Source organism: Lipotes vexillifer, unplaced genomic scaffold (genome assembly GCF_000442215.2).
Source record: "Lipotes vexillifer unplaced genomic scaffold, Lipotes_vexillifer_v1.1 scaffold680, whole genome shotgun sequence".
Classification (NCBI taxonomy): domain Eukaryota; kingdom Metazoa; phylum Chordata; class Mammalia; order Artiodactyla; family Lipotidae; genus Lipotes; species Lipotes vexillifer.
In genome coordinates, this window is record NW_006780838.1 from 1794045 (window position 1) to 1807299 (window position 13255).

The 13255-nt window shown below is 42.4% G+C and overlaps 1 protein-coding gene across 1 annotated transcript in view; it reads left to right on the top strand.

The window, feature by feature from the left end:
• SMYD4 (SET and MYND domain containing 4) overlaps nucleotides 1–13255 on the top strand; it is a 40523-nt gene that overhangs the window by 26252 nt on the left and 1016 nt on the right. Inside the window, exons 5-9 of the mRNA XM_007454204.1 lie at nucleotides 9174–9356; nucleotides 9791–9954; nucleotides 11146–11278; nucleotides 12481–12597; nucleotides 12802–12925. Coding sequence (XP_007454266.1) covers nucleotides 9174–9356; nucleotides 9791–9954; nucleotides 11146–11278; nucleotides 12481–12597; nucleotides 12802–12925 — 721 coding nt within the window. The remainder of the gene's footprint in view (nucleotides 1–9173; nucleotides 9357–9790; nucleotides 9955–11145; nucleotides 11279–12480; nucleotides 12598–12801; nucleotides 12926–13255) is intronic.

Below are 13255 nucleotides of genomic sequence, written 5' to 3' on the forward strand. Positions count from 1 at the left end.
GGTCTGTAGTTAAGGTATCAGAATCTTAACTCACTCCCTTGACTCAGCTACTCTCTTCTGTTTTCAATTGCCAGGTTTTCTCCCATTCTTCTGTCTTAAATTTCCGAAAGAGGAATCTGGCCCATCACAGCTTTTCATACAATGCTGCTGTAAGCTGTTGGCCAGCCTGTGTTTGGGCTGGCTTCTGGTCAGGGGGCCAACAATCTGGGGGCCACCTCTAGACAAAGACCAGCCTAGCCCTGCTTTCCTGAACCAGACCCTATAGAAGAGGCTGTTAAGGTAGATGGGGAGGTTGCACGTGCCCAGCGTCATGAGTGCTATGTCTAATCCGACTGTACTGCCAATGGGTACTATTATTAGAAAAGAAATGGTGTTTCCAATATTGTGTGATCTCCATTTTAGCAGATAATGTGTTTCAATTCAATCAGCTCATTATACTTTTCTCAATTTCCTAATTAACCCTGTGGAGGGGAGGAATTAGGTCATATCTACACCTAGGATTTATAGGCAGATTAATATTAAATGTGGCTTCACTAAACTATATACATGCTTAACTCTTCTGATCGTGTCATATTAGGTAATCTAGAATTCTGTCAACCTTTTGTTTATATATTTTTATCTTTAATTTTAATTCAGCCGCCAAGTTATATAGTGTAGAGTATTTCACTAGAGGTATTTTGGGGCAGGACTCAATTCCGCATCCTGAAGTGCATAGAACATCCAAAAATAGCACCGGCCTCATCCCATGATACAACAAAATCACACTGCAAGCTAGTCTCCGTTTTCTTCTCTGCTTTTGCTGCTTTGAGCCATTGCTACCTTCTAAAATATGTATCTGTTGAGTGTTTTTCCAGAATTATGTTTCCCCTAGGGTACATTCACTGGCATTTTAAAAACTACTCTTTTCATTTTCTGGTGTTCTGAATATAAAAAATAGTATATGGAGCTTCCAGATAATACGGCAGAAAGCTGCCAACTCTCGATTCTGTTGTGTCTTGCCTCTAAAATACTTAGTAGAACATACAAAAAAGATGTAAATGTCAGTAGCTCTAAAAACTATGGAAACTATTTTCTGGGTAAACAGTAGCAGTGACCACTAACTCAGGCTGAATCCCTGAGGCAGGATGGCAGAGCGATAGGGACAAACAAAAGTGTTTTCCATCCACCTTCCTTCGTTGGCCTCCCTCTTACAGTCAGAGAATCTTAGCCTAAAATTTGTTGCTCCCTGTGCATGAGATTTCATTACAGTCAATTTTTTATTTGCATAGCAGGTGTTGAGTAAAATTTTTCACAAGTTGTTAAGAGTGAAGTTTGGTAGGAAGACTGTGTATAGCCAGAAATACGTGTATTTTCTGTGGCTAAAAAGGACTAGAAAAATAGATACGTAGCATCATACTGGAGACCTGGAGTGACGGAAAGAGGATTGGAGACTCTGTCTTCATCTATGAGGTTCTAATATTTTATGCGTGATTTATTCTTATTTATATGATGTTTTAAATAAATAAATAAATATATAAATATATATATATATATATATATATATATATATAAATATATATATATATATATATATATATATATATATATATACACATAGAAAAAAATAACACTAGAAGTAAAAATACCAAAATCTTAATTAACAGTGATGAATTCTGATAGTGGAACTACGGGTGATTGCTACTTTTTTCTTTGAACTGTTCTATATTTTTAAAATTAAAAACAGTTATTCACATGGTGGTAACTTTATTCTAGTAAATTTTAAATTGGTTGTAAACCTTTCCCTTCATTCTAGGGAAAAAACAAAAAAAATTTAAAAAAATAGTTCACAGAGCAAAAGATAGGGAGATGATAAAAATGAGTCTATAATAGTAAATAAAAATTGGCTAAACTCTCAAATTAATCTTTCAGAATGGGTCAAAAAGATTAAAATCCAAGTATATTCTGTTTACAAAAGTGACACCTAGCACAAAGTGGGCAAGACATGTCAGGAATCACAAGTAAATCAGGGTATTAATATTAATGTGAAACAGTAGGGCTCAAGGTACGATTATAGTAAAACAAAGAAGGCATTTTGTTTTTGTAAAGGAGACTTCTGCAATATATCATCAACCTTAGCTCTCAGGAACATAGAGATTGTGTCTATAAAACAAAAATGACTGAGTATACAAGGAGAAACTGGCAAAAACTCCATAGTTATAAGAAACTTTAATACACCACTCTGACTTTGATCAAATATATTAACAATAAGGATCTGGAAACCAAGATAGCATAATAAAATAGGGGATTCAGAGATATATCCACCAACGCTTGTGTCCTATAGACCAGGGTTTGGCCAACTTTTTCTGTAAAGCGCCACATAGTAAATATTTGGGGCTTTGTAGGCCGTATGGTCTCTTTTGCAACTACTCAACTGCCCTTGTAGCATGAAAGCAACCGTAGAAAGTATACATATGAATGAGTCTGGCTGGACTCCAATAAAAGTTTATCATTGACACTGAAAGTTGAATTTCCTAAAATTTTTCATGTCACGAGAATTATTCCTTTCACCTTTTGTCAACCACTTAAACATGTAAAAACAGGAATTCCCTGATGGTCCAGTGGTTAGGACTCCACGCTCTCACTGCCGAGGGCCCAGGTTCAGTCCCTGACTGGGGAACTAAGATTCCACAAGCCTCATGGTGTGGCCAAAAATAAACAAGTAAAAACCATTCTTAGACCACATATGTACAAAAAGAGGCACCAGGCAGGATTTGGCACAAAGGCTACAGTTTACAGACTCCTGATAGAGACAAAGATTTGGCAAATCTAATTAAGAAACCTAGGCGAAAACGCCACAAAATTGGAAACGATGAAGGGGATACAGCCAATAATATGAATTCATTCTAAAATTTACAGCAAATATTTAATACAATTTTAGATTACTGAATTTGAAAATTGTAAATAAACAACCTTGTGGAAAAATATAAATTGCCTAAATTTTTCCAGAGGGAGGAAAATACTTTAGAAATCTAGTAATTGTAGAAGAAATTGAAAAAGTTATCAAAATATTCCATAAAAACAAGCCAGGGGCTTCCCTGGTGGCGCAGTGGTTGAGAGTCCGCCTGCCGATGCAGGGGACCACGGGTTCGTGCCCCGGTCTGGGAAGATCCCACATGCCGTGGAGCGGCTGGGCCCATGAGCCATAGCCGCTGAGCCTGCGCGTCCGGAGCCCGTGCTCCGCAACGCGAGAGGCCACAACAGTGAGAGGCCCGCGTACCTCAAAAAAAAAAAAAAACAACAACAAGCCAGACCCACTCTTTTTCATGTGAGTTCTTTAAAACTTTTAAGGAACATATTTAGCCACATTTTTTAAAGATAAAAGGAAAAGATATCAAGGAACAGATCGTTTTTATACAGTATAAACTGTTCCAGGGCATGGAGGAACCGAGAACCCTTTCCCACTCATTTTACAAAGCCCAGAGTAAAAACTGTAGACCAGTCTCACATGTGAATGTGGATGTAGAAACCCTGAAAAAAAAATCACTGCTATGTCACATCCAGCAGTTTATTAAAGGAACAATCAGACATGACCAAGTAGGATTTCTTCCAGAAATGCAAGGATATTTTAATTTGGAGGGATATAAAAGAAGGCTCGGATAAATGCAGAGACATGCCAGATGCCTAGAAGGAAACACGGAACACTGTAAAAATGGCAATTTCCCCACATTAACCTAATCAGTCTAATGCAGTTTCCAACAAAATCGCAGTTGGATTTTTCTTAAAATTTGACAATGATTCTAAAGTTCATCTTAAATAAATGGGTAAGAATAGCCTTTTTGTGGGACTTCCCTGGTGGTCCAGTGGGCAAGACTCTGCACACGCAGTGTAGGGGCCCCAGGTTCGATCCCTGGTCGGGGAACTAGATCCCGCGTGCATGCCACAACTAAGAGTTTGCATGCCGCAGCTAAGAAGCCCGCCTGCCACAACTAAGAGCCTACATTGCCACAACTAAAGATCCCACATGCTGCAACTAAGACCTGGTACAGCTAAAATCAGTAAGTAAGTAAATAAATAAACATTTTTAAAAAATCCTTTTTGTTTTAAAGAGTACTGAAGGGGCTTGGTACTATCAGATTTCATATCAGCATTGAGCTACGCTAATTAAAAACAGTATGGCACTAATGTGATAGCCCCCCAAAAGTATTAGATTCTTTCTTCCATTAAAAAGCCATTAAAAATTAAATATTTAAAAATTCAGGAAATTCCCTGGCAGTCCAGTGGTGGTTCTCCGAGCTTTCACTGCCAAGGGCCCAGGTTCAATCTCTGGTTGCGGAGCTAAGATCCCACAAGCCATGCGGCTCAGCTAAATAATAATAATTAATAAATTAAAATTAAACCATAAAATATCTAGAAAAAGATAAATGAACTTTTACGTAGTTTTAAGGTGGTAAGAGAAGCTTTCTAAAGTATATAATACCAAATTTAGGTAATTAGAAGATAGCTAGATTTAACTTAAATACCAAATTTCAAAAACACTATAATCAGAAAAGAAGACAGAGAATGTGGGTGAAAGAGGTCCTTGAAGGAATGAAAACATTGGACTAGGAGGCAGCAGACCTGAGTTCCTGTTCCACTCAGTCTAACCACTTACTCTTAGCTCAGGGTACTGAACCTTTGTGTGGGTCAGTATTCTCATATGGATAATAAGAGGACTAGGGGAACTTCCAGGCCTCTGGGGAAGACTCTTTGCAAAAATGACCACAACAGTTCCTCCCATCCCTGTATGTTTGCCCCTTTGCAACTTGACATTGATTTTTCTCACATCAAGGGGTAGAGTCTATTTCCCCTGCTGAATCTTGCTTTGACCAATGGAATGCAGTACAAGTGATGTTATGTGACTTAATGAGACTAAGCCTTAAAAGAGACCTTGCAGCTGCCATTGTTACCTCCTTAAAATGATAGCGTGGACTGTGAACAAGCCTGGGCTAGCCTCCCTGAGGACAAAAGACCACGTGCCAGATGACTGCAATCATATGGGTAATCCCAGGCAAGACCAGCAGAAAAAATGTTCAACTGAGCCCAAGGAAAGTTGCTGGCACACAGCATTGCAAGCAAATGAAATAGTTGTTATTTTAACACTCCCCGCCTCCAAATACCCATAAACAAAAATTAAAATGTGAGTGACAAAATGAGAGAACATTTCTAGCAACTATGCAGCTCATTTTTATTTTTTAATTTTTTAAAATTTTTGACTGTGTTGGGTCTTCCTTGCTGCACATGGGCTTTCTCTAGTTGTGGCGAGTGGGGGCTACTCTTCGTGGTGGTGCGCAGGCTTCTCATTGCAGTGGCTGCTCTTCGCAGAACACAGGCTCTAGGTGTGCGGGCTTCAGTAGTTGTGGCATGTGTGCTCAGTAGTTGTGGTTCGCCGGCTTAGTTGCTCTGGGGCATTTGGGATCTTCCTGGAGCAGGGATCGAACCCGTTTCCTCTGCATTGGCAGGCAGATTCTTAACCACTGCGCCACCAGGGAAGTCCTTTTTTGAATTTTAATATACATTTCAGGTTAGGGTATAAAGAAAAGGCCATGATATATTAAGTAAAAAAGAAATAACTTACAGGGCTTCCCTGGTGGCGCAGTGGTTAAGAATCCGCCTGGCAATGCAGGGGACACAGGTTCGAGCCCTGGTCCAGGAAGATCCCACATGCCGCGGAGCAACTAAGCCCGTGTGCCACAAATGCTGAGCCTGTACTCTAGAGCCCATGAGCCACAGCTACTGAGGCCGCATGCCACAACTACTGAAGCCCACGTGCCTAGAGCCTGTGCTCCACAACAAGAGAAACCACCACAATGAGAAGCCCGCACACGGCAATGAAGAGTAGCCCCCGCTCGCCGCAACTAGAGAAAGCCCATGCACAGCAACAAAGACCCAACACAGCCAAAAATAAATAAATAAATAAATAAATGTATTTTAAGAATAAAATAAAAAATAATAATTTTTTAAAAGATGGGCTTCCCTGGTGATGCAGTGGTTGGGAGTCCGCCTGCCAATGTAGGGGACACGGGTTCGAGCCCCGGTCCGGGAAGATCCCACATGCCGCAGAGTGGCTAGGCCCGTGAGCCATGGCCACTGAGCCTGCGCATCTGGAGCCTGTGCTCCGCAACGGGAGAGGCCACAACAGTGAGAGGCCCACGTACCGCAAAAAAAAGAAAGCAAAGAAAAGAAAGAACTTACAAATCACCATGTGCACCATGTTGCCAATTATGTTAAAAATCCATATATAAGGCTAGAAAGAAGACTGTAAGAAAATGCACCAAAATCTTATAGCTGACTGAGAGGATTATAAATGACTGTATTTTCTCTATAATTTTCCATTTTTTAATTTTTTTCTCACTGCCATGTATTTCTTTTTTAATTTAATTAGTTTCTTTAAACAAAATAGTTCAAATGAAAAGAGCATTTTTTCACATGAACATTTTTAAGGCACTTGATACATATTGCAAAATTGCCCTCCAGGAAAGTTGTACCAGTTACACACCCACCAGCAATGTTCACTTTCATTTTTTAATTCAGTCTAATTTTGTCTCAGTCTGCTAATATTTCTAACCTTGTTTCATCCCTTTTTATTATTTCTTTGGGGTTCCAACACCTCCCAGTTTAATGTTCTCATTGAATTTCATTAGCAGCTGTTTCATTAGTAGCACAGAAGAAGGATTAAAGTGTTAACTTGGATAGACTTTGACGAAAACCTATAAAAGTGTATGTTACTATCTTTGTATAAATCCTATTTAATCAAAGTTCCTCAGAAATCTCTCTTTGGTACTTATTTTAAGGGATAGAACTGGCCACTGATGGCATTCCAGACCTTGGTGTGTGTGTATCTCTCTCAGTGGGAATGGCATATTCGTGATGTATCTAGATTCACGAGGCTTAATGAGGTTCTATGGAGGTTCAGATCAGTTCACTGCCGTTTGCTTCCACTCTTCAGCAACCGAGGAATCCACCTTCACTCTGGGTCCTTGATTACTATTTTTATACAAAACTTTCTTGTTTTGTAAAATATCTACCAGAATAGGTATATTCTGAAAGTATTGTGAATGAATCTTTTTTTCTTTACTAAATGTACTAAGAATATTAGCGAGGTACACTTTTCGTAAAATATTCAGGCCCTCTTTTTTTGTCTTTTGTTTGTTTTGTGCACAAAATGTCACATTAAATTTGGTAAAGGTACATACACATTTTCACCTTCTACAATCTCTGCTAACAGATGACTAATGCAAAATATTGAATAATTTTTAAAATCAATACTTAATTTTGTAGAGATAATTAGAGAGAAATTCAACTCTGACATAAATACTCACCCCACTCTGTTCCTGGGCCTACTTCTGTCAGAGGATAATCCATAAATAATTCACGAAGCTGACATTACTCATGTGTATTGTGATAATTTTCTCTGGGAAAATTTTAGCAGCTCTTCTAATATAGATTGCCAGTTATCAGTAGTTGGGAATGCAAGTCAACTTTTAATTATGCGGAGCCTGATTATTCAGAGGACAAACTGTTCGTGCCCTGTGCTGCTCCTTCCTGCTGCCTCCTTACCTTTTAGCATTTCTGCTGCTCATTAGTACATGTACCAGAAGGTAGCCATTGGACAAGGGTGGGGGAGAGGGGACACTAAAATCAGTTAAGCTTTTAGGAGAAGCTCTAATGAAAGATTTCAGTACAGTTTGTAGAATTGTTGACTCAAATTGAGTCGTTTGGGTTCCCGGCGAATTTTATTTGTTTGTTCTAATTCTTGTCTTCCACAGCAGCAGGTAATAGAATCGTCTGCAGAGAGACAATATTATTCCTTATAGTTAATGTTTTCCTTTCTGGAACATTTTCACATGATGGTTTGTATTTTCTTTATTCATTTCATATGTACCTAGACCGCATTATTTGGTGATTGGTGCATTGAGATTCCTGGCATATATGGTGATACCACAATTATCTGATGGCTTATCAGTTTTCCAGAAAACTGAAAGTTCCCCTCTAAGTACCAATATCTTTCGTATTTCAACCAGCTTTGTCGGAAACACTCTCTCCTCATGCTTACACCAAGGCTGCTGAACACAATTTAAGCCTTTCTGTATGCCCAAGGTTATCTGTACATGCATCCTCCTGAGACACAGATAGTTATGACAGAAAACCCATGCAAGTGTGGTGTCAGTCTGAGAACCTCTGGTTAAGCTCAGAGTGGTGCTCGTGTTTTTGTTTGCCTGAGGCTGTTATTCTTGTATAAGTTTTCTGCCTCCTCCTCCGGTCTGTCCCCGTCTCCTTTGCCATTGTCAGAAAACCTGCCTCTTAGTAGTTCTCTGTTTCTGGACTGTGGTGGGCTGAGAAACTGAATAACCACGCCAGTTCGAACTGTGGCTAAAATACGAGGAAGCAGCGGAATACAGAGAATTCACATATGAATGTAAGTGCATGAGCCTTGGTGCAAAAGTAGCCTCACTGCTTAGAGGCTTTTTTCTTCCTTGCTTCCTAATTTTCAATCACGTGGTTAAATTGCTGGTTTAATTGTGCTTCAAAGAAGAGACGGTTAGGGACATGAGACTGTCTGGAATAGAAGTGGTCCAAAGAGTTTTTTCAGTGAGAACTACTGCTTGACTGATTCCCCATCAAGTTGGGACAAAGGGCAGAACGAAGAGGTGAGCATAAGAAATATTGATTTTTTAGAATATATGATAGGCCTATTTAGTTTAGAATAGTAATTAGTTGTTCCATTAACCAACCAAAGACCAGTTAAACAGAAGCCCTTGGGCTATAAAAGTCTTTAGGAAATAACCTCATCTGGTACTCTGGTTTCCATGTTGTCATGAACATTATGAAACTGTCTATCTGGAAGGCTCCCTACTGATAATTCTTTTTTTATTACTCTCTATAAATTCTAATCTTTGGATTTTTTGTGGTATTGAGACACAGTGGTTAGGTTCCAAGATTCTGGTGGACGTTTCATGTGCTCATTCGCTTTGCTTCCCGGGAACCAGAGTTTGCTCTGAGTCATGCTCCGTCTGATTTATCTCGGATCCAGCTTGTGGAGCTCTGACTCAGCCGCGCTTCAGGCCCGATTGCCCAGCTCATCATCTGAGGAATGGAGGGCGAGGCCAGGACGAGTGTCCTGACACATTTTTCCCTTTTTCCTCTTGCACTCTCAGGATCTGAAGAGAACCTCATTACCGACAGCAGGCAGGTGCGCCTTGCCACGGGGCTGTTCCCCGTCATCAGCCTCCTGAACCATTCGTGCAGCCCCAATACCAGCGTGTCCTTCATTAGCACCGTCGCCACCGTTCGGGCATCTCAGCAGATTAAAAAAGGGCAAGAGATTCTCCACTGCTATGGTGAGCCATCCATCCTCCCTCCTATCCACCTTTCTCCAGCAGAAAAGGACGGGGTGAATTCGCCTGAGCAAGCCACAGGGCAGGTGCCTCACCTGTGCAGAGTCTGCATCCTGGCAGAGGCAGTGCATACTTATGGGGAAGAAAAGCCTCCTCGCTAGGCCCTGTTGTATCTGCACTATCGTGTAGACACTCCCTGCTTGATCCCTGTAAATGTCCTATTCTGAAAATAGGCCAGGAACAACTTCTTGGTTTCTTTTTCTTCCTGTCCCCGCAACTTGGAAGCCTCTTTCTATATCTAGTTCCACGAATGTTTGAGTGAAAGGTCCCTGTCGCATGATGAGTGATTGACCAGACCCTCCGCTAAGCTGAAGTTTTTTAAGTAGTGCTTGATGCTCTCTTGCTTTAAATATTGGCCAAGCGTGGTGTCTCTGCAGGGCCCCACGAGAGCAGGATGGGTGTTGCCGAGAGGCGCCAGAAGCTGAGGTCTCAATATTTCTTTGACTGCAACTGTCCCCCTTGTGAACGTGAGAAGCAGAGACCCTCACAGGGGCCCAGGCGGGAAGCCTTCTGTTGTCACCGTTGCAGAGCACTCCTTCAGGTGAATCTTTCTCCCCTCCCTTCTCTTTGCTTTTCCTGGTGGTCAGTTATCCAGCCTAAAGGCCTTAAATCTTTAGGAGGAGGCCATTGGGACTTAGAGGTGCTGATAGCAGTACTCTCTCTTCCCTTTTGCCTATCTTCCCCACACATTGATTACCCCCCTGCAGGAACCACAGGGAAAGGTTGGATTTAGTGGTCTCTTTCTTGCAAAGAACAGAAGATCCCACCTAAACTGATTTGGGGTTCAGGGAGACGGGGAATTTATTTGCTCAAGTAAATCACTAAGAAGTCCCAGGGTAGGGGTACTTCAAATACAACGTGATCCAGGGGCTCAGATAATGTCACCAAGACCTAATTTTTCTTTCCACCTCCCTCAGCTCCATTTTCTGTATTATTTAGCCCAACCTCAGACAGACTTCCCTCCTGTGGTGACCAGATGGCTGCTAGCAGCTCCAGCATCAGATTCCCCCGGTCCAGAAGGATAAAAACATATGTACTCTAACAGAGATCTGGGCAAAAATCTTACTGTATTTTATCAACCTGATACCTGCGTTCTGGAGGAAAATCAGAGTCACAGTTTCCCCCCAGCCATTTGGGCTAGAGGAATGGGCCAGATCGGAGCCACGTGCTCCCCACTCAGCCCCCAGGCCCTGGCTTCAGGAGGGTGGGAAAGGATCCTCCTGAGAAGTCAGGCTGCTACTGCCAAATGGGGCCACAGATTCTGGCATCTGAAAAACAGCAAATGTCTTAGAACTGTAAGTAGAACATGGAGTTGGTTGTGTTGGAAAGCTGAAGTCACAAGCCCGAGGACAAATGTGGGGAGGCCTCACCCAGCACCTTTTTTCTGTTGGTTTCCTTATGGCTTTTTCATAACCACTAGAAATGTGTCTGTCATCCAAAGTCCCAGCCCCAAAGAGAAATAAGAGAGGGGCTATCAAGATGGAAAGAAATTGTGGTCTGTACCAGTTTAATTTGGTTACAAAAAGTAAATCTCAAGCAGGGATCGGCTCCTGCTTTCATTGCAGTTGCCGCCATCAAACCAAATTCAGTCTCTGCCCTTGGTCATGGTGTGTTACTGCAGGAGTCTTTCACCCGTAGGGTCAGAAGCTCTGGAGCAATCCTATAACGTAAGCACATGCAGTGTCGCTAGCGGACTCTGGTACAGGAATAAAGACAAAACTGACTTCCACAGGGAGATGATGTTCTGAGCTGTGGCAGCACATCTTGTACGGAATCAGTCAGCAGAGATCACCTAGTCTCTGAGCTACAGGACCTTCAGCAGCAGGTGGGGATGGCCCGGAAGCTTCTCAGAAATGGCGAACTAGGTGAGACTGGCTCCCTGCTTTGGTCCTCCAGCCCCTTCCCTTTTATTCATTTTGAGATCACCTTGAATTCAGGGATACTCTGTAAAGACTGAAGAATTGAATTTAATTATCCCCATGCCAGCCACAAGATGGCTTTGTAGGCCAATGAGACCAAACCCTTACCAGCTCAGTTTGCATGGTGTCCTTGAAAAAGGGCCAACTGATTTAAGCTGTTGTTCTCTTAGGCGTCAGAGAGTTAGTTAGAGACTAACGGGTTATCTCTGACATATGTGATCTTTATGCATATCCAGAAGTTCAGTGTCATTTATTTTAATTCGAGGGCCTCATGACCTAATTTCCTAGAGAAATTGTTCCGCCCTCATCAGAGCATCATCTCTCTTCTAAAGAGCAGTGGGGGGGGCTTCCCTGGTGGTCCAGTGGTTAAGAATCCGCTTTCCAACGCAGGGGAGACAGGTTTGATCCCTGGTCAGGGAACTAAGATCCCACATGCCGCAGGGCAACTAAGCCTGTGCACCACAACTACTGAGCCCACGCACCACAACTAGAGAGCCCACATGCCACAGCTACAGAGCCCAAGCACTCTGGAGCCCGTGCACCACAACTAGAGAGCCCGAGCGCCACAACTACTGAGCCCATGCTCTGGAGCCCACGCACCACTACAAAAGATCCCATGTGTGGCAACTAAGACCTGAGGAAGCCAAAAATAAAATAAATAAATAAATATTTTTAAAAATAAAAATAAGAAAAATAAAGGGCATTGGGGCATGTGCCCAATGGGTGTAAGTATCCTGCTTTTTCCAGAAAGGGAGTGATGGAACCCCTCATTACCTTGGAAAACTCTGCCTTAGAGTTTGACATCGTGGGAATTTATTTACCCTATTTTTATGAAAGTTGACCTTTAGCTTAGATTTTTGAGTCAAGAGAAATAATGACCTTAAATGGAATGTAGTCATTCCACTTCAAACTGAAGTTGGAAACCCACAGTAAATGTGGGGAGGGCTCACCCAGCACCTTTTGCTATTGAAAGAGAAAACATAAGAGAACAGCTTTATTGGAACAAAAATTGTGGGTTGATCACAACCCAAGGAGACAAAGTGGGGTTTCCACATTCAGCCCAGCCCATAGAGAATTTAAGGGCTGGGTTCTCATTTCTAAGACGGGGTCTGTGTCTGTAATGAGCCCACTTTCCTTTGAATTGATAGAGCGAGCCATTCAGCTGTTGTTGGGATGCCGGCACGATGCTGAGAGCTTCCTGTTGGCAGAACACAGCATGGTGGGAGAAATCGAGGATGACCTGGCCCAGGCCTATGCTGCCTTAGGTAAGGTGTGTGTCTTCACCTTCCGCTCCAAGGAATGAGCCTGCCTTGTGTGTTTGGTCATGATCTTAGCCTCGTCTGGTTGGTTCTCTCTTAGTCTTTCAACTGAGGCTGCTCTCACTTCCATTTAGCTTTCCTTACCCTGAAAATGTTCATCCACAGTTGACTGTGCTTCTTTTCTGGAACCAGATTTTCCTTTCTTTGCAGGGGACTGGGAGAAGTCAGCCGCCCATCTACAGAAGAGTCTCCGAGTGGTTGAGGTTCGCCACGGGCCAACCAGTGTTGAGATGGGCCATGAACTCTTCAAACTGGCCCAAGTCTTCTTCAATGGGTAAGGCTTTCTCTTGTTTCCTAGCACTTCACCGGGCCACATACTGTTCTTTTTATTAGGCTCTTCTGTGTATTCCTTTTTTTTTCTACCGTCCTTTTAAGCATGTTGACACGTCTTTATTTCCCGTTTAGGAGAGATTCTTCCTTCTGTTCTGCTGACAAACTTGAAACTTTAGAATTTCCTCCTGGGAGATATGGGGAAGCTCTTAGCTCTGAAGGGAGTTTCCCAGGGAGAACTTGCCCAGGCCCCCACCCCCCAACCCCCCACTGCCACCCCCATAGCGGTTCTTCTCAGCCCCCTCCCCCCCCCCCCCCCCCCCCCCCCCCCCCC